Raw genomic sequence first — 21,383 nt, 5'->3', positions numbered from 1 at the left:
AATAGGTGCCGGGTCAGAAAGTTACTATGACATGACAATGTCAGAGGTCCCCGGTTCGAACTCCTGTCACGGCGGTTTAAGCAATGGTGCAAGTTTCTTAAATGCCCCCCCTACCACCCTCCCACACTGCCTCTGTCCACCTCGCAGTATTAAAGGGTACCACCAGTTGGTTGCTCGCTGAACTTCTTTCACACCGTACAGACAACCGTGCTAATCAGAGGTGTGTGGGTGGTGGGGACAACGACCGATACACATCACAAGTGTTGGGGTGAAGTGTGGGTAACTCTCGCCTCTTAAAAGAAGGTCCGGCCAACGTGGAAGATGCCTACGTGGAAGAGCAGGCTAAGGCATCTCCGGGAGGGGTTTGTTGCCACTCCCTCCAGTGGCGAACCATTCCGCCATTGCAGGGCTGCGCCTTTATAATTGCATGGGCGTACATTCCTAGTGGGACGCCTGACGGGCTCCGACTTTTAAGAAGGAGGATATTTACAAACCATAAACAATGCGGCAAAAAAAATGCCAATGTTGTGGCATGTTTACGTTCCCTTTGATTATCGGAGAGTAAATATTTAGTCATTAACACGAGGTTTGTTATTGGTGCATATCAAAACACAGCTGCGGCACAACGTGCCGTTGACATTTTATCCAGGGGCAAGGTTCATGTCGTTTCATCGATGCCAGGTGGCGCATGCTAAAGAATCAGAATCAGAATATTTATACTGGAGGAATCCGATGAGCTAAAAAACTATTTTTTCACGAGACGTCCAGGAGGGGGCGGGTCAGAAAGTTGCAAAACAAACAATACGAAAACTCGACAGGAATGCAAATTAAGGTTTAGCAAATCACAAAAAACATTTATACTGTACATCCATGAGTCGGGAGTGGCTGGAAAACGCAATCGAACCAGTGACGCACTTTCTCGTCAGATCCAAGTGACGACAGCACGAGACAGAGAAGTCCAAGTTTTAGTTTTCCCGTTGTCCTTGCCTACACCCAATGCGGCCTCCCATGTGCCCGCCATCTTCGTCGATCCCCGAAGCTAAGCAGGGGTTAAGCCTGGTTAGTGCTTGGATGGGAGAACGCCAGTGGGGTATGCCAGGTGCCCCGATGGCTCCGCCTGCGAGTTGACTTGTACAGCGGTGGCTTTTTGAATCTCTCTGCTTGGAGATCTGAGGGTCACGCCCTGTTGTGCACTCTGCAAAACCCGTTTCCCCTCCGACATGCCAAACACTACACAAATTGTTTTTCCTTATACCAGGCAAGGCCCACTGAGCTATATAGCTCCTTTTCAGAAACGGCCTGGCCACGAATTTAATTCCTTAATTAATGATATATTGTCCAGGTTGCTGGTAGATTGGCCACTTCATTGAGATATCACATGTGGCCAAATTATCGTAGAGTTTAGGAAACCTCTCACCGCCACTTCTCACGTGGATATTTTCCAGGTTGCTGGGAGACTGGCCACGGTTAAAAGCCCCCCACGAAGTGACTTGTCACGTGGACATATATAGCAGCCATATACTCTTAAACACGTGTTTCGAAATGCGGAGGGGAAAAACCAGAGGGCACTTGTAAAATATCTGATTTGCAGGAACCTCATGAAAAAAGGTACTCTTTGGTTCTTTCGGTAAAGTCACGTAGAAAGAGAAAATAATAAATTAAATAATAGCATACGACGTTTCGATTGCATCACAAGCAATTATCATCAGCTACAAATGAAAGAGAAAACAAAACCTAGTGAACTTATAAATATAATGTAATACAACACAGAGAGTCGGCTAACATAACAGTCAGCACCCAACCTGGTTGATTACGTTCTTCCAAAGATAGCTAAATTTAAGAGAGAGAGATTCAACACAGAACAGGAGACACACAGACAGACACGTAAGCAGAGAGAGATAAAAGGGTCTTGACAATCAGCGAGGCTTCCTAGATCAAGGGCATCATTTTTATTACTATTGTTGATAAAAATCTGTCGAGCGTCTTTATTAAGACTGCACCGACACTTGTCACCAATGTCACCTTTGGCACTCTGACTGGTCCCCAGGTGCGCTTCACAGCGGATGCCGGCGAGGCTGTGTTAAAGCTGAGAGAATCCCGGACGCGTCGCTCAGAGCCACACAATTGATTTACGCTCCCCGGCACACCAAATCCAGTACACATTCCTGCGGAGAGAGCTGGTAGGAACGTTGGGTTGTTCGGTCAATGGCCAGGGTCAATGGCCAGGGTCAACAGCGGCGTAGTGTATTCCGCAAATATGCCCGACTGTGAGGGCGGGCACAAGCCGGCGTGAGTAGGTTAAACGTTGAGTTTTATAAGGGCACCACGGGGTGACCAGCCCCTCCCCACCCAGCCCCACCCTCCCCACCCAGCCCCTCCCACCCAGCCCCTCCCCACCCTCCCCACCCAGCCCCTCCCCACCCTCCCCTCCCCTCCCCACCCAGCCCCTCCCTCCCCACCCAGCCCCTCCCTGCACGACGGACACAATAATCCCCTGTGGGCTGGTGTAACCAGGTAATATATACTGGATATGGGTGCCACGCTGGCGAGATGTTAACTCCCTCGCCTGGTATGCAGGAAGTCGTGGGTTAAATCCCGACTCTGACACCTGCTGCTGTATATTTGGGGTTTGCATGTTCTTCCTGTGGTTGCATGGATTTTTCTCCGGGTCCTCCAGTTTTTCCCTCCACATTTAGAAACATGCGTTTAGAGTATTTGGCTGCTATAAATTCCCACATGATGATAAGCCAATTTGTTGAGCTACCATTTGTGGCCAGGTCGCTTCTGAAAGAGAGCTATATAGCGCAGTGGGCCTTACCTGGTAAGATAAAATAAAAAGCTTATAAGTTAGTTTCGTATGCCTCTCACCGGCACTTAATTTCTCACTTGATATTTCCCAGGTTGCCGCTAGACTGGAGCAGGCATGTGACAAGTGGATGGGTGGGATTTGTAATTCACCAACTCTCACGTTAATTAAATTAATGGCGAATTAATTGGCAATACTGCGTTGGCAGTGGTGCACAAGCACAGACAACAGAAAAACCTCGTCAATAACACGAGCGCATGAAGAAGAGCCATTGCCCAAAATGTGTCCTGTCATTCTAGATTTGAAGCTCTTGTGACTGCAGGAATCCATACTCTTTGGTTCTTTCGGTAAAGTAACGTAGGTATAAAATAAAATAAATCACGACGTTTCGATCGCAACACAAGCAATCATCATCAGGTGGGGAACCACAGCAAGACATTTTTTTTGCTTGTGCTTTTTGATGATTGCTTGTGTTGCGATCGAAACGCCGTGATTTATTTCATTTTATACCTACGTGACTTTACCAAAAGAAAAAAAAGAATATGGTCTCCTGTCATATAGAGCACTTGTCCGTTTAGGAAAAGTGTTACCAACGGCGGTCTTGAAACTGCTCGCAACCGACTCTCCCATGTGACGGGTCGGGGAGGCGGTCCCCGTGTCCCCCGTAGCCACACACCTGGGTCGCTGTAAATCTTCAGGGCGTCGCTGAAGTAGTGGGGCAGGAGCCTCTCGAGCACCAGCAGTGTGTCCTCCAGCTCCTCCAGGATGCCCACGAGCAAGTAGTACTGCACCACGTTGTCCTTGGCCCTCTTGAGCGCCCAGCTACTGGGAACTCTGAAGCCCCGGTCCACACGCACGCACACAAAGACAAAGATTCCCCCCCCACCCCCCGACTGATTAAGCTTTTAACGGACCTGCTGGGGCATACTCTGTTCTCGTGAGCAGCGCGGATGAAGGACGGTAATGGCACGCGAGGCGGCGGGTGGCCAGCACCACACCAGGCTGCCTTTGTCTCCCCGGGTGACGATGTTTACACATCGCACCAGGTACTCGTTTTGAGGCAGACTCGACCTAGGGAAGGCCTCAACACCGGTTCAGATCATCGTCGTGAGCGGGAGTCAAACTCGGGTGGTCTGGCTCGTAGCGCGGAATGCTAACCGCTGCACCGCCGCTCCCCACACACACACACAGACTAAGTTGCTCCGTGTAGCCACAGTACTACTTCTATACTACTACTTCTGCATAGGTTTTCGCTGCTGCGCTGCGTAGCTCTATCCGACGTGGTTTCCAGTTGCGCCGCGTGTTCTCCGGCACGATGTCCGACGTTTTACTCCGCGTGCTGAGAGCATTTTCAGGGGAAAAATTATAATAACTCTTCGATTCAGTTTCCAAAGGAGTTCCCATTACGCGGAGTGGAACGTCGGGAAATGGTGCCGAACAATGCGCGGCACAACCAGAAAACGCAGTGAAGAGCTACACAGCAGCACTGCCACGAAATCCTGAGCAGTCGGAACTTGTTAGATCTGCACGTAATATTGATGAATGTGGTACGTTTCAGACATCCTAGTTCATTGCAATGTTTTTAAACAGCACACCAAAGTACGTTGTGATTATTCCAGTGACGACGCAAATACCTTTCCACCATATGTCCCGAGCCTTTTTGAAAGTGCACGAAAGCAGAACGTGATAGGCATTCCAATAAACATCGACAGACGTTTACCGCTTCTCAAACAACACATCGAATAAAAAAAACCCGACAGCTGGCGGAGTCGGCCCATGTTTGCAGACAAGAAACTTGCAAACAAAAATTGTGCAGCGATTGCAAAGATCGCGTGGAAATGCCATACACGGGCACTTGGGGCAACGGGTTCAAATCATTATCCTCCGTCTTCCTCGTCGCGGAGATTTTCCCGCTCAGCCTTCCTGGTTCTCTCTTGGTCCACCGAAGAGAACAGGAGGATGCCCCCGAGTGTCCGGCCGTCACAGATCCACGCACACATTGGCGCCCGGGGCAACCGTCGTGTTCCACAGACGTTCATGTATCCGACCAGTTCACGTATCCGCACCAGTTCACGTATCCGACCAGTTCACGTATCTGACCAGTTCACGTATCCGCACCATTTCACGTATCCGCACAAGTTCACGTATCCGACCAGTTCACGTATCCGCACCATTTCACGTATCCGGGCACGCTACGCTACGCTGCGCTGCGTTCCGTGTGAACGGACAAGTTTTCGGCCGTTTTAATGCATCGGGTTTTTTTTTCTCTTCTCTTCTCACTGTGGTTGTAAATCAGTAGGTGGCAGCCTCGCCACTGACGGCATCATTTTACAACCGCACACGCCCGGCGCGCTGCAACGAGCCGACGGCTTCCTCCGCCACACTGCGAGTCGGCAACCGATCGATGAGGAAACGCGCAGAGAGGGAATTTGTGTCTCACCGAATATATTCCCTGGCAGACTCGAGTGGGTGTGGTGGCATGTGACCATAATATCCACAACTATAGTGAGAGGTATATTGAACAAGGAGGAGGAGCGGGATGTGGATATATTTTCCCTGGTGGTTGCTCAGGATGGAACATTGCTCTGGAAACGAAACTAAAACTTAACTTTCTATTTTAGCAGGTAAGGCCCACTGAGCTATGCAACAATTTTTCATAAGTGACCTGGCCACAAATGATAGCTCAACCAAGCGGCTTATCACGCAGACATTTATAGCGGCTAAATACTCTAAACGCGCGTTTCTAAATTGCGGAGGCAAAAACGGGAGAGTCCGGAGAAAAATCCACGCGACCATGGGAAGAGGACATGCAAACTCGACATATACAGGCATCAGGGTCGGGATCGAACCCACGACCTTCTGCATACCAGGCGAGGTTGTTAACATCTCCTAGCCACCGTCACGCCCTCAATAGCCCCTGAAGGAGCACTCACCAGGGTTGGTGTGGCATCTTCACCGGAGCTCACCGGTGCTGCCAGTTCCCATGTACTCGATGTACTTCTTATCGGGGAAGACGCAAATCCAAAAAACGAATAGCTCTCGTCTTGTAGATACAATGGATGTTCCCAAATTTGGATTAATCTGAAAAATCCCAAAACTGGGACCATATGCTAAATTTCGTGCTTTTCGAGAAAGCATATATTTCGTAAGTGCGAGCTACGTTCAATGATCGTGTCATGTAAATGTTCAGAACATCCTTAGAAATTGTCTTTTGCTGTCTCAGGACCTACAGCGCACAATGCATGCTTTCAACGTAAGAGCTATTTGGGTTTTGGGTTGCAAATTCTCTTAATCCCACTCTCTTCAATCACAATCTTTGCAGCGGTTTCAGCCAAGGGCCAAGATTTTGCCGAGTTCAGCAGTGTTTTCATTTCGGTAAATGGAAGCATTTTTTATATATTTATTTGCCACGCAGCCAGCGGTAAAGTGTGCCCGGTGATGGTGGCTTACCGGCACCGGGGATCCTGCCCACAGAAGTAGGGGACGATGTAGAACAGGCGAGGGTTGGTGCATTCTGGGTAATTCTTGAGGATGCAGTCGTTCACACTCTGGAAGCAAAAAGACAAACTGCGGTCATTTGAGCCCTCCCCAGATAAACAAAAACATGTCCCACCCCCGAGCGTTGCCCCAAATTTGCTATCGGTTTCACGTCACGAGTCAACGTATTCATTTCGGATATCGCGCCGAGCATCGCAATGCTTCGTGCTAGAGAACAGCCCACAGAAGTGGACATGACACAGAGCCACCTCTGGGGATATCTTCAAGTGGCATCTTGCCCAAACAGTAGAGGGCGCCCTTTTCCCCACCCACTGCCATGCGAGAGTAAAGTTCGTCACACGCCACTCAAGCCGGTATATTTTATACTCTTAGTTTTTTCGGTAAAGTCACGTAGGTAAAAAATTAATTTAAATTAATAAAAATAAAATAATAAAAATCACGACGTTTCGGAGGCAACACAAGTCTCCGTCATCAGGTGGGACTGTCACAGCCATCACAGCCAGATTTGTTGTATCAAGTGAGGCAGGGATTCCAAGATGCAAGTTCTTAAATACAAGTTAAGGGTATATTTGAATTCTCAGAAGTGGAACTTAGCCAAATTGCAGTACTGCTATTTAGTGCGATGGATGTCTGTGTGGTCATTGGTAAATGAGCTGAGATCGTCAACTCTTGAGCCTTGAGGCAGAGTCGAACCGAGATTCAAAGTGGCTGGCAGCTCTTTAGGCTTCTGAGCCACTCAGTCAACCTCCTCAATCTAAGGATGTGAAACCCAAACAACGTGTACATACGATTTGGCCTTCTCACTCCCAAAAAAGACAAAAAAAATTCACGAGCGTACGTCCAAAAGAAAAATCCCAGTCACGTTTCAAGATTCAAATTCAGCCGTTTCGAGAAAAATGAGACGAAATGGTATTTTCGCCGTCATAATTGCGGCGAGAATGTTTGACGACTCCATCGGTTTTATGCTATCGCAATGGTGCTTCAATTCACAACGTATCGGCTTCATGATTACCCCAAGGCCGTGCTATATACAATGCAACAATGGTATCCCCGCACACCTGGGTAGGGCTCTGAATAAGACGGCTTCCATTAATTGATTTAGCTCACGGACAGAGAGTCGCCTTTGAGTCAGGATCCTGCCATGGAACGGTTGCATTCATTAATTAACGACGGCCATCTAATCCACGTAATCTTCTCAGAGCTCATCGTCCGTCTTAAAAACATGAGTGACACTAGCAAGGTCAAGGTGCAGTTCTGAAACCGCTTGCTCATCGCCTCTGCTGGCAGAATGGCCTCCACCGATAGAGAGATATAGAGGGCTCCTCTGTAGAAAGCATAAGTTTAACATGCACACATACATTTGGCCGCCTGGTGGTGTTTCATTCAGACGCTGTCGTTCCGACAGACCTGTTCTTCACCTGAGGATGGCTGCTTGCGTTGTGGCCGAAACGTCGTGAGAATTATTTTATTATGTTTTATTTTATTATTTTATTATTTCCCTTCTACGTGACTTTACCGAAAGAACCAAGAAGAATTGGCCGCCTGTTCCACACTTGACAGACGTCTTGGAATAAGCCAGAGCAGCCAGAATTGACCCCACCACACGCGACATGCCCGATTTACACTGCTCGGTGGATCGGGGCGGTGACGTTACAAGAAAGTTCGCAACACACTGTGTCCATTGCCACGCCGGAAGATTGAACAGAACCGGTGACCTCTGGATTGGACGCCCAGTGCGCACACCGTGACACCATGGCGGCGGCAGCAGCATCTCTTAAAAGCTTTAAACACACAAATACATATTTTATTACCAAAGCAGGGAAATCAATTTTTGTTGCTGTGCTATGCTCCCACGTCTATGCTCCTCCTATTTTTACCAAACGAGCATAGACCAGCGTGGTGAAGTATGTTCAAGTAATCCCCACAAAACCGCACAGTGTGGGGTGGCCCTCGTACATTTTACGTTACCAAATCGCCCTGGAATGTTGCCAGATCTCAGAAGTTCTTGGTAAACTTAAGACTGATTGAGCCTGGTGAATAGAGTTCTGGTGCTGTCGGCGTGGGCCACAAGGATGGTCAGGGGATGGCGTTACAGCAATGGATCCTTCAATCTATCTGTGCGAAGCGTTCAGTCTTCAGCCCCCCGTCGCGTGCACAGGTTTACTGTACGTACGTATCTTCTTGGTTCTTTCGGTAAAGTCACGTAGAAGGGAAATAATAAAATAATAAGAATAAAACATAATAAAATACAATTCTCACGACGTTTCGGCCACAACGCAAGCACAAATACGCACGTTGAACTTCTTTCACACTGAACGTAGCCGACCGTGCTACGTCGGGAGATGCGGTGGAAGGACACCGAGTTAAACACGAAACAACTTCTTTAAATTTCGATGTAAAGCTTTCGTGACTGCAGGGATTCATCTTCTTGGTTCTTTCGGTAAAGTCACGTAGAAGGGAAATAATAAAATAAAAAATATAAAACATAATAAAATAACGCGTTGTGGCCGAAACGTCGTGAGAATTGTATCTTATTATGTTTTATTCTAATTATTTTATTATTTCCCTTCTACGTGACTTTACCGAAAAGAACCAAGAAGAACTGTTCTTTAGTGGAGGCCCTTCCACCATCGGTGGAGCGAGAGAGTTCACTGCAGGGTTGAACTTTTCCTTTTCACGCAAACCGGCGCCGTGTAATCATAATCTCCAGCCGGCGCGTTCACTCGTTCGCCAGGTTGCAAACGGCCGCCCTCCCCCCCTCACCAGGGACCTCTCGTCATCCTTCATGCCCGGCGTGCGAACCAGGTGGATCTGCTCCGAGCGCCAGTCGCCAAACCGGCGGAAGAAGTAGCTGGAGAGGAAGCGGCTGATGGGGTCGCGGATGATGTTGATGTAAGCTGGCTGCTCCACGCCATACCTGCAGGGAAAGGCAAAACAAATTTAGACAAAAAAAATCCCGCTGACGTCACGTCCTTCCACCGCGCGCGAGAAAATAAAATAAATAGAAACAAACCGCTGGGCGAGCGAAAACGGCTCGAGAGGGGGGGGAGGTTGCGAAAATCCGCCGGAGGAAATACCACCTGGCAGAGGAAATGATTAAATATCGGCAGCTAACAGGATCGTGTCAACACCGCCGCTAATGTGCACGCGTACGAGCGGGGATTTGGGATTTCTCTTTGAGTTTCATTTCAAAAGGAAAACCCGCTTCGGACTGACGAGAAATGTGTGTGACGCAGCGCCGATTCCGGGCGCTAGAAATCACAGTGGAATGACGGCGCAGGCCCGTGTGAGGAAACCGCTGATTGTTTGAACAAATTCAAGGATAGTTAAACACGGCTCTGTCAATTGAAACAAATGTCGTAAGTGATCGATGTGAATACCTTGCGCAGGATCACAACACCGCAGAGTGTGATCTGTGAAACTTTATTTACTACTTCTTCCCCTTCCAATCGCCTCCATGTTGTCACAAAAGGGGCCCTCGTTTTATATACTCTGTACGTGAATTCATCCAAGGGGCTTCGTCCACCTCTGATGCACGATGTCTTTTCTTTTGTTTTCGCGTTCGCCACACGGCAGAGGTCGCAAACGGGTTTTGATTCCTTACCCGTACCCGGCCGCACCAGGGTCGCCAATGGGTACCCGTACCCGTACCCGGCCGGGTACGGGTACCCGTTCCCTACCCGTACCGGCACCCTACCCGAAATGAGTGACAAACGGTTACTCACCAGTGACTCACGGCCTACCCGTACCCGGCCGCACCAGGGTCACAAACGGGTACCCGTACCCGTACCTGGCCGGGTACGGGTAGCCGGGTATCGGGTAGGGTACGGGTATCGGGTACCCGGTTGCGACCTCTGCCACACCATGCCCCGATGAACGTCGCAGTAATTTAATTGAACTCGCTTTCATGTACAGCTCGTCGCCTGCCGAGACGATGCATCGCAGACGATGCGCTCGCCTTGACGCACACCGATCTTCTCCCGTTGTATGTCAGAGCAACATTTGTGTAACTGATGTCAGACGGTGCCTGACAAAACAGTGTCTCGGATACTGATATTGACCCGAACTCCACACTTTTTCCCCAATCTGATATGACCCCCCCCACCGCCGCCCATGCATTTGACGCGCTCAAAGGTACAAAGGTAGCGTATTCTCGATTCTTGCATCTGCTGGCTGTGCTGTCCCAGTCGTTGGCACGTTCATTGGGATAACGCTTTGCGTGACTTACGTTGCATTTTGTTTAACGTTGTAACTGAAACACCCCTCGACAAACAAGAATAAACAAAGGAAGGGGAAAAAAACGGTCGCTCAAAAACTGTCAAACAGCGGAGGTAAAACTAAAAATGCCCTAATAAACTTTGCGATGCCCATTTCGCAAAACGTAATAAAAGTCACCTTTCAACTTGCATGTTTTCACTGTAACGTTATATTTCCAAGGCAGGTAAATCTGCACCGCGAGCTTTTAAAAAATCAGCGTGAAATATATAAATACGTACGCACACAGGCGGTGAATGGTGCAATTACTGTTTTCGTGGCCTATTAGAAGTCTAAATATGGAACGCTTTCATCTCTCATTGATGGCTGAAAGACTTTTTTTTTAATGCACAAAAAAAACACACACACACACACCGCTCTTGATTAAAAGCCACCAAAATCAGCAGAGTGAAATATCTTCGCTTTAAGCGCAGGGAAAACGCAATGAAGAGTGAAGAGGTGGGGGTGAAAAAAAAACCCAACCCCTTCAAATTGACCGGCGTGTTTTACGCAACTTCGCGAAGACTACAGCCGCTGAAATCGATACATTATTTTCCTGGGGATCTTTGATCTTTCTTGCCTTTTGTGGTTGGAGTATGACCTGCCACAAGTCATTATGCAAACAGGAAGCAGCGTGGCTGTACAACACATAGCTTCGCTTGCTGTTTTCTCTCTCTCTCCATCCACTCCCATTTCCCTACTCTGCTTCTCCCGTCTCTCTTATTTTCACGTTCGTTCGTCATCTCAACGGAAATTTCCAAGGGACCAATTTCTTTTTTTTCTCTTCCGGTTTGCCGAATGAGCATCCACCGCTGCGTTTGCTCAATAAGCAAATGCCTCCTCCCGTGCTGTTCGTTTGCGTTCATTTCACCATCCACTTCGTTTCTCACATTTTATTTTTCCCATAAGCTGTGCCCACAGCTGGAGCAGTTGATTTATCGCTTTCATCAACGAACCGTACGAAATGCTGCAAGATTCGTAAAATACACACACACGCGCACGCACGCACACACGCGCAGAGCTTATTTGAGAAAATTGTGTAAAACAGCAATAATGAATTTTTACATGAAACATAAAACGTCAATCCACTGCTGGATGAAGGCTTCCTCTACGCCGCGTGAGTCATGGTGGTTCACCATGCTGGTGGTGCAGTGCCGGTTGGTGAGGGGCGACTTCGGCCACGGTTCAGATATCGCTCACCACTGCTGGGAATCGAACCGAGGTGGCCGGGTCCGTAGTGCAGTGCGCTCCAAGCAGTGGACCAACCACTCCGCACTGAACAGTGATCAGCAAAACGGCCCAGAGGCGTGCAGATTTACACATTCGTAGATGCACTGCCGATCTCCAATGATCCTCTTTCTTCTAGATTTGAAGCTTTCGTGACTGCAAGGATTCATACTCTTTGTTTTTTTCGGTAAAGTCACGTAGGTAAAACAATCAATAAAATAAAATAATTGAAAACAACTCAATTAAATCACGACGTTTCGGAGGCAACACAAGCTTCCTTCATCAGGTGTAAAAAAGGCACAGCAAAATAACTGTAGCTGTAGCTACAGAGTGTGGATCCTCTTTCTTTTAACTCTGCAGGTTTCAGGTTTCAAGTTGATTTTGTTGAACCGTGGTGAGAACTCAAACACGCCAGCATAGTCTCGTTGTGACGGTGACCCTGGGGTCACCAAAACTGACAAAAGTAACATAAAATAAAGTAGAGCTCTCAGTAACGTAGAAATCAGAAGTAAAAACAACTGAGATATCGAAAATATTGCGGACACAAATCAACGTTAAACTTTACCATTCCCTGTGACACGAGTCAGCTCGGGCAGATGATGTTTCGACCGATCACGGTACAATTATAGCTTAAGTTACAGAAACGTTAGACTGACGTAGGGTGACCGTTGAACTAAAATATAGCGCACACACGGATATACAGGCGATTGAATGACGTAGTGACAGAAGATACTGCTCCAATAGCCTTACAGAGGGGTGTTAAGAGATGCAGTGTCGCTATCGCGATTCGCGGGTACGGGATACATGTAGCCTGTGGAGGCTTTCATAGAGAATTCCATTTTCAAACGTAATTTCTCCTCTCGAATATTTGTGGACTATCTATAAACCTTGTTACATTCATTGGGGGCGATCCATTTACAGATGCCCTTTTACAACTCACGCGGCACAATCGGGCACTAAATTCGCACACACATTCATACCGAGAGGATTGGGGGTGGGGCAGAGGTCGCAACCGGGTACCCGATACCCGTACCCTACCCGATACCCGGCTACCCGTACCGGCCGGGTACGGGTACCTGTTTGCGACCCTGGTGCGGCCGGGTACGGGTAAGGGTAGACCGTGAGTCACTGGTGAGTAACTGTTTGTCACTCATTTCCCAACGTCTTGTCTCTTCTCACAATTCAAGTTCCTAGAATCAACCCACCCGTGCCTGCAACATGACTTCATCCCAGAGGTCGCAATCAGGTACCCGATACCCGTACCGTACCCGTACCCGGCCGGGTACGGGTACGGGTACCCGTTTGCGACCCTGGTGCGGCCGGGTACGGGTACGGGTAAGGAATCAAAACCCGTTTGCGACCTCTGGGGTGGGGGGCACTGTGAGGGCCGTCTGGATTAGGACTGCGGAGGCAGCTGGCAGATCGCCATCATTGCACAAGAACAAGAGATGATCACCGCAACTGGGACACGAAGTGGTGGCACTGACGGTGCGGTCTGGTCGAGGGCCGGGGGGGTGGAAGCGGAGCCAAGGAGCCGTGCCCTGTGGCCTACGGTACAACCCCCCCCCCCCGCCCTCGTCTCTACTAGACAGGGGCACAGGGGCTACTAAGGCGACTCGTGATCCAGCACTCACAGATTCACTCGCTCAGCCACTCGCTCGGTCACTCACAGATTCACTCGCTCAGCCACTCGCTCAGTCACTCACCGATTCACTCGCTCAGTCACTCACAGATTCACTCGCTCAGTCACTCGCTCAGTCATTCACCAATTCACTCACTCAGCCACTCGCTCACTCACAGATTCACTCGCTCAGCCACTCGCTCGGTCACTCACAGATTCACTCGCTCAGCCACTCACTCGGTCACTCACAGATTCACTCGCTCAGTCACGTGCTCGGTCACTCACAGATTCACTCGCTCAGTCACTCACAGATTCACTCGCTCAGCCACTCGCTCAGTCATTCACCAATTCACTCACTCAGCCACTCGCTCGCTCACTCACAGATTCACTCGCTCAGCCACTCTCTCGGTCACTCACCGATTCACTCGCTCAGCCACTCGCTCGGTCACTCACAAATTTACTCGCTCAGCCACTCACTCGGTCACTCACAGATTCACTCGCTCAGTCACGCGCTCGGTCACTCACAGATTAACTCGCTCAGTCACTCACAGATTCACTCGCTCAGTCACTCACAGATTCACTCGCTCAGCCACTCGCTCGGTCACTCACAGATTCACTCGCTCAGCCACTTGCTCGCTCACTCACAGATTCACTCGCTCAGCCACTCGCTCAGTCACTCACCGATTCACTTGCTCAGTCACTCGCTCGGTCACTCACAGATTAACTCGCTCAGTCACTCACTCGGTCACTCACCTATTCACTCGCTCAGTCACTCACAGATTCACTCGCTCAGTCACTCGCTCAGTCACTCACAGATTCACTCGCTCAGCCACTCACTCGGTCACTCACAGATTCACTCGCTCAGTCACGCGCTCGGTCACTCACAGATTTACTCGCTCAGCCACTCGCTCGGTCACTCAAAGATTCACTCGCTCAGCCACTCGCTCGGTCACTCACTGATTCACTCGCTCAGCCACTCACAGATTCACTCGCTCATTCACGCGCTCAGTCACTCACCGGCGGTCAGTCGCCTCGTTGTCATTATTTTTTCACCACTACCAGGGCAAAGCTGCCCGGAGCTGAGCTCCAGAATATAATTCCCCCACACCCATTCCCCTGAAATGCGTATCAACATTTCCCGGGAGTGGAGACTGGGAGATTCGCGAGCTACGACCATTGTTAGTCTTTCCACGAAATTCACGCTGATTCCTCCACCCATGCTGAGGATTTGGTCTACCGGACACCGACTGTCTTGTCTCACCGTGCACACGGTTCAACCACCACCAAATACTGCAGGTCACAACGACACGCACACCCACCCACTCACCACGATGCCTGTCACAATGACACGCTCACCCACTCACCCACTCACCACACTGCAGGTCACAGCCACACACTCAACCACCCACCCACTCACCACACTGCAAGTCACATCAACACGCTCACCCACTCACACGCTCACCCACTCACCACGATGCCTGTCACAACACTTTGCTGTTTCTCTCCCACTGCCTCTTTCCCCCACACCACCCACGCACCCCACAAGTCGCCAAAGCCCACGCTCAACTCAAGAAACGCGCGAACCCTCGTGTATTAAATACCCCGGTGGTCGGGCAGTTCTTTGGAGGGCACGTACCTGCTTGGCAAAAGCCACGGGATCTGGCGGGAGGGTTAGGTTAGAAAACGTGCGGCAGTAACGACGGCGACTCTGCACACGATGCCATTTCGTTCTTTGTTTAAGCCCTCAATGTGCCGCTTTTCGTTGCTGGCCGCTTGACGTTTTGGGTTATTTGGGCCCTGTGCTCAGCAGCCGTGATTCAAGGAGGGGGAATCAAAATCTCAGTTTTTTTTTAGAACGCTGTGCCGCTACCGTTTAAATACCTGGTCCCCCGCGGGGGCTTATATAAATAGAGACCAGGTGTCGGCCCGTCAAAAGCTTTGCCGATAAATCGGCAGCCCGCATCACCTCAGAAATAAAAACTCTGCAATACATCTAACATCGACACGCATATACTTGATGAAATCCTAGACGTGGACACGTATACCATGTCTCTTGGATTATACGGCTCTCCGGGAAGTAAGACGCACCCAAAAACTTCTGGATGATTTTGAAAATAAAAAGGTGCGCGTGTGTGTCATTTTTTAACCGACAGAATACGGTTCCGTACCTACGGAAAAAGCCGTCTTCCAGGACACAGCACGTGTATGTGAAGCCACCTGATACCACGTGACACCACGTGGCACCACCTGCAGTGGGATAAGCGCTTAAGTGATGTAAGAAATTACATCAATCTTGATTTGAAGCTTTCGTGACTGCAGGAATCCATACTCTTTGTTTCTTTCGGTAAAGTCACGTAGGTAGAAAATAAAAGAAATCACGACGTTTCAGGCGCAACACAAGCGTCCATCATCACTGTTTTAAAACAGTCTGCGTCAGCAGCAGACCAAGCTTTCCCACCTGGTGTTGCGCCCGAAACGTCGTGATTTATTTTATTTTATTCCTACGTGACTTTACCGAAAGAGCCAAAGAGTATGAAATTACATCACTTATTATGACGTCAAATTTTCCGACCACTCCAGAAGAAAAGAATGCAATTAGATAATCTCAAATGTCGTATCGAGGCTCAATTTATGATTATTATTTTTTCGCAAAAAATGTTTATGTTCAAATCAGGAACACATCCCAAACACAACATATGTGTGTGCCACATGCAGTGCATACATGTATTCATCCACACATACATAGGGTACATCGAAAACACTACACATATACACACTGCACATCCAAATGATTACGAAGTTTTTATTGCTGGGAAGTAATTTTAGTTGAGGCCAAATGAATGAGGCTTTCTGTAATTATAATCATTCACTCTACTGCACTTACTCGTCCCATAAATAAATGCTTCCAAGTCAATTTAACAATCACTGGCAATGCATTAAGTACAGAAAAGAAGATACCAATCAAAAAATTAAACATCCGAACCCTTTGAGTATTACATAAACGTTATTATTTTCAAAGGCTTGCCAGTTACCGCACATCCGTAATGATTGTGAATGATTGGCAGGTGGATACCCGGAGGGTTATTCAAAGTAATAATTGATGTATGGGGCATTGTCAAGCGTCGTTAAACTATATATGAGCAGCAGTAAAAAAAAAAAGTATTTTTTTAAAACTGTTTCTGACAAATACAACCTCTCACTAATTACTGGCGTGTTTTTCTACTCCCGGCTATTTTTTCTCCTGTCCGAGCGCACGTTGACTCGCTACGTGACCGCACGCGAGCTACAGGAGCAGCCCTGCAATGGCTTTGCTCACGCCACCGCTGGCGGACGTGGCTTCGTCAGAGGGAGGCTCTAAGAGAGCCCACCTCCTCTCTGGAGGGTTAATCGGCCCTCTCTTATTTTGGTGGCAGTACCCAAACTTTACCGCTGTAAACGCGAGCTGACGGCCGACTTCACTGCGGTGTCATCTGCCGACCCAGTCGCCCCTTGTAAAAGTCACTTCTTAAGCTCAAATGGGCCTTTACTCAGTTGGGAAGAAACTTTAAATGAAATAAACTTAAAATAAACTTTCCGATCGTTGACCCCCCCCCCCTGCCCCCCTCGTACGCGAGTAGGTCAGTGAACGCTGTCCCTACTCCATGGGTACCTGGCCCCCGGGATTTGTCACTCGCTGGATGTCTGTACACCCCCCCCTCCTCGTCACTCTCGCTCTGCACCGGGCTCTTGTTTCAATGGGGGGAAAAGAAAAGCGATACAAAAAATATAAACTCAACTTCTGAACACATTTAAAACTGCTCAGTGGAGAGAGGTGGAAAGCGTTTAGGAAACTATTTCTAATTTTATTTTTATTTTACTAGGTAAGGCCCACTGAGCTATACAGCTCTTTTAAAGATGCGACCTGGCCACAATTGATCGCACAACGAAGTGGCTTATCACGTGGAAATGTATCGCAGCCAAATACTCTAAACGCATGACGTTGATTCTAAATGTGGAGGGAAAAACCCGGGGGACCCAGGAGAAAAATCCACGCGACCACGGGGAGAGAGAGAGACACGCAAACTCCAAATACAGTAAAACCTTGGATTGCGAGTAACTAGGTCTGCGAGTGTTTTGCAAGACGAGCTAAATGTTTTAATAAATATTAATTTTATAAACGAGCGAGGTCTTGCAATACGAGTCGTACGTATACGCTTTGTCTGCCAAGCGTCACGTGATCACAACTGATCTTGATATGCGAGTGCTTTGGATTACAAACACGTTTCCAGAACGAATTATGCTCGCAATCCAAGGTTTTACTATACAGGAGGCGTCGGGGTTGGGATCGAACCCACGACCTCCTGCATACCAGGCGAGGTAGTTAACATTTCCTAGCCACCGTTCAAGAAACCTGAACCGTCGATGCAGCTGCCATGCCAGGAGTACAGATTGAATCGGTAACCTCTGGGTTGTACGTTAAGTGTGCTCACTATCACACTCCTGCAGCATCCCTCGTTAATTAATGATGATTGAATAAAGACGATGCCGTGGCAACTGAGCCGCACATGGTGGAAGCAACTGTAACAAAAAACACAAACACACAGCAGAGTGTGCATACTAAGAAGGGTGATTATTGAAGGCACCACACTGGGCCCGATTAAGGTTATTTTTGTAGACCATAGGGACTTCTGTTTCGTAGGCCTAAGTGATAACAATCTACAGGTGATACTGCTGCTGCTACCCATGCTACTACTACCGCCGCTGCCACTCGCTTGTTTTACACGTAGCACTATAACGCCGCTCTATTGAGAATGAGATTCTGCGAAAAACACCATGTGATTTTGTTATTTGCTCATTTTGAAATGCAAAAAATCTCGAAAAGTTCATGTTAATTTCTCTCACCTTATGAAAAAACACAATTGACATGACTCTGCCTCTGTGTATCTATACACTGTGCATATCCTTGCTATATGAACATACTTATTCAAGAAGACATCTTGGTTACCTTTTTGACCAGACAAACAACAAAAAAACAGGGTAATAAAAAAAATCGTTAGCCCTTTTAATTTTTGTAGGCCATAGACACAGTGTCTACAGTCGCCTACTGGATAATACGGCCCTGCACTGGGATCACAACGGTGAAAGAGGCGAGCGAGCGAGAGAGAGATGGAGGAGGTTTTCGTGAGAGCAATGAATGGCACCTTCTGTAAAAACACCACACAAATTTGAAGGTGGCAGCTCAAAGTCACTGCTGAGACCCTGGATTCGAGCCCAGCCAAACAGCTGCGGTTAAACTGGGTACTAGATCGTCAAGTGTCGTGAGTTGGTGGTTTCAGCTCGGCCACTAATGACCCATCGCGCAACGTTTGGTGCTGCGCTTAATTTAGTTGGATTCCAGCTCTGGGAGTTGAGATGTCAGCTTGACTATAATGTATGCATGTTCAACTTCTTTCGCACCGTACGTAGCCAACCGTGCTAATTTGGGGTGCGGTGGAAAGGCAACAAATTAAACACGAAAAAATATGTAACAAAAAATTAGTTTGGCAATCTAGATGATGATTTAAAAATGCATAGCTCCAGCAGCTTCCTAATATCGGAAGGAAGAGCGTTCCAGACGACCGCAGAAGCGCATCTGAAAGCGCCGCGCGATGCAACGAACGTTACTTCTCGTGAGCAGCGCAGGCAAGAAGGTGCTGCCCTTTACATGCGAAGGGTTCTCAGGGGTGGCTCTGTCGCCTCCGCTTCCGCGGGACCGTCCCGTTCTCTAACGCAAACGGTCGCGCCGCTCTGGGGGAGTCACGGATGAGTCATCTCATGGACGCAGTGACAACAGCAACATCGGGATACAATTGGGGGGGGGAGGTGGGGGGGGCAGGGCAGGGAGGGAAGAAAAAAGGTACAAAATAGAAAAGTCCCACGGGAGTACGTTCTTTTTAAAAAATATATAAAACGGCCACACGTTTTGGCAGTGCCACAAGTCAGCTTGCGGAAGTCGTGTCGCCCCGTCTGACAGATGGTGACACTGTACCGCAGGAAGGAAGCGGTCTCTGGGTGAGTATCTCGTGCGGAGAGGCGGCGCGCCGTTTCACCGCGACCGGCAGCACGTTGAACGTCGCTGACATTTCCTCTGGCATCGGCTGTGAAAATAAAACTCCCACGGCCACTGGCAAAGCGGCGGTGGACGTTTTGTTGTCCCTTCGGAGAAGCGCGGTGCACAACCGGCATCGTGGAGTTTGAACGTTCGCTCCAGTAAGCCGCCGCCGCCGTCAATTTTAAAGTTTGAAGTGAATACGGAGATACCTACAAAAAACTGAACTGCGTGAAGAGGTACCGAGCAATAGGGAGCCATCTTCTTGGTTCTTTCGGTAAAGTCACGTAGAAGGGAAATAATAAATAATAAAAATAAAACATAATAACATAAAATAATTATAATTAATTTTATTATACCAGATTATTTCATTATATTTAATTATTTTATTATATCAGTTTATTTTATTATATTATTATATTGTTTTATTTTTATTATTTTCTTTTGTCCCTTCTACGTGACTTTACCGAAAGAACCAAGAAGATGAATCCCTGCAGTCACGAAAGCCTTAAATCGAAATTCAATAGGGAGCCATTTACTCAACGACGCCACGCCGAGTCCAAAAGACTCTCTCTCTTCTCAGGAGGGTCCTGCCACATTGGGATGTTTGGCGTGTACGGTGCTATTTTCTGGAATTTTTGCTGTTTTTTTTCCCTGGATTTTCAGTTGTTGCACATAGTCACTTTAAGATGTTTCTTGTTCATGTTTTTGTTTTTTTGTTTGTTGTGGTTGCACCCGATTCAAGAGCCGAATGGCTCACAGGGCTATACCTAATAAATGAACTTGAACACCAACTACATTGCGTGCGTGGTTTTTAACTAACCAGAGAACCGAGACGAAGCCTACGCAGAACAGCGGGAATAACGCACAAACTCCATGCCCAAGTTCGGGATTAAAACGCAGAACCTTTCTTGCGGTTACCACAACGCCACCGCCCTGCCAACCGATAAATGAACAAGTCTTATCTTGAACAGCATTACACCACTTGTCTTCTTGCACTCGTCTGGTGGCTGAATGTTTACAACTGTCTGGATTAAAAACAAATGGTTAATTCAGTATCGTTTTGGCAAACATCTACCACAAAACGTGGAGCGCATAGATATGCACGTTGTAACTTATTTCGCACCACCGTAACGTAGCCTACCGTGCCTATCGGGAGGTGCGGGTGGGGGGGTAAGGAACGAAACATAACTAATCACATGATGTATACATGTTTAAAAAAAGGCAACCGCACTAATGAGTCGGTGGCATGCTAATGCAGTCGGCTATCGTGTGATTAGGCAGGGTTCGTAAATAAAGATGGGGCCGTGGCACTACAGGATTGCTAACGGGAGAGGGAAAAACACACACACACACACGCACGCACACACACACACCAGGGCGGAAATGCCAAGGGCAATCATTGCAGGTGAACCAAAAACGTTCAGCCCAAGCTGTTGTGTGCAATTTTAAGTTGGAAACGGAAAAACAGTTACGCACACAAACAATTCATAAACAGATGCAACAGCAACAACAACAACGTCATAATCTCCCCACTGCAATTCAAGTAAATAAATCAAATTGGTTACCCGAATTTACGATTCCTAACATGTAATTGTGTTTGTTTATTCAGACTTGTGTGTTTGCACAAATGGCTTCCAACCAACACACAGAGGGAATGAAGTAACCCACCAGCCTTTGTTGTCATTCACGCTGCCGTCGTATTTTTTAAACATAAGTGCGCGCGTATGTACGGCGGAAGCTGGATAGTTCTGATATAAGCAACACGTGCTGAGATTACGCATTGTTGCTTCAGCTCGCGCACCGGTTAAGTTGAGCGACTATTCTGACGCCGAAATGTGGCAATTGGACGCGACGTTTCACTCGAAACTATGCCAAGCATCGTCAGGACAAGATACGGGAAGTCAGAA

At 48.1% G+C, this 21,383-nt stretch overlaps 1 protein-coding gene across 1 annotated transcript in view; it reads right to left on the bottom strand.

Moving 5' to 3' along the window:
* Positions 1-21,383, bottom strand: part of UST (uronyl 2-sulfotransferase) — a 131,972-nt gene that overhangs the window by 6,369 nt on the left and 104,220 nt on the right. Inside the window, exons 5-7 of the mRNA XM_061570029.1 lie at positions 9,068-9,221; positions 6,257-6,354; positions 3,483-3,640 (exon numbers count right to left, since the gene is read on the bottom strand). Of these exons, the coding sequence (XP_061426013.1) occupies positions 3,483-3,640; positions 6,257-6,354; positions 9,068-9,221 (410 nt within the window). The remainder of the gene's footprint in view (positions 1-3,482; positions 3,641-6,256; positions 6,355-9,067; positions 9,222-21,383) is intronic.

Source organism: Lethenteron reissneri, chromosome 6, assembly GCF_015708825.2.
Source record: "Lethenteron reissneri isolate LAM-NWPU_2019-01 chromosome 6, ASM1570882v1, whole genome shotgun sequence".
NCBI lineage: Eukaryota > Metazoa > Chordata > Hyperoartia > Petromyzontiformes > Petromyzontidae > Lethenteron > Lethenteron reissneri.
This window is presented reverse-complemented; position numbering and strand designations above follow the sequence as displayed.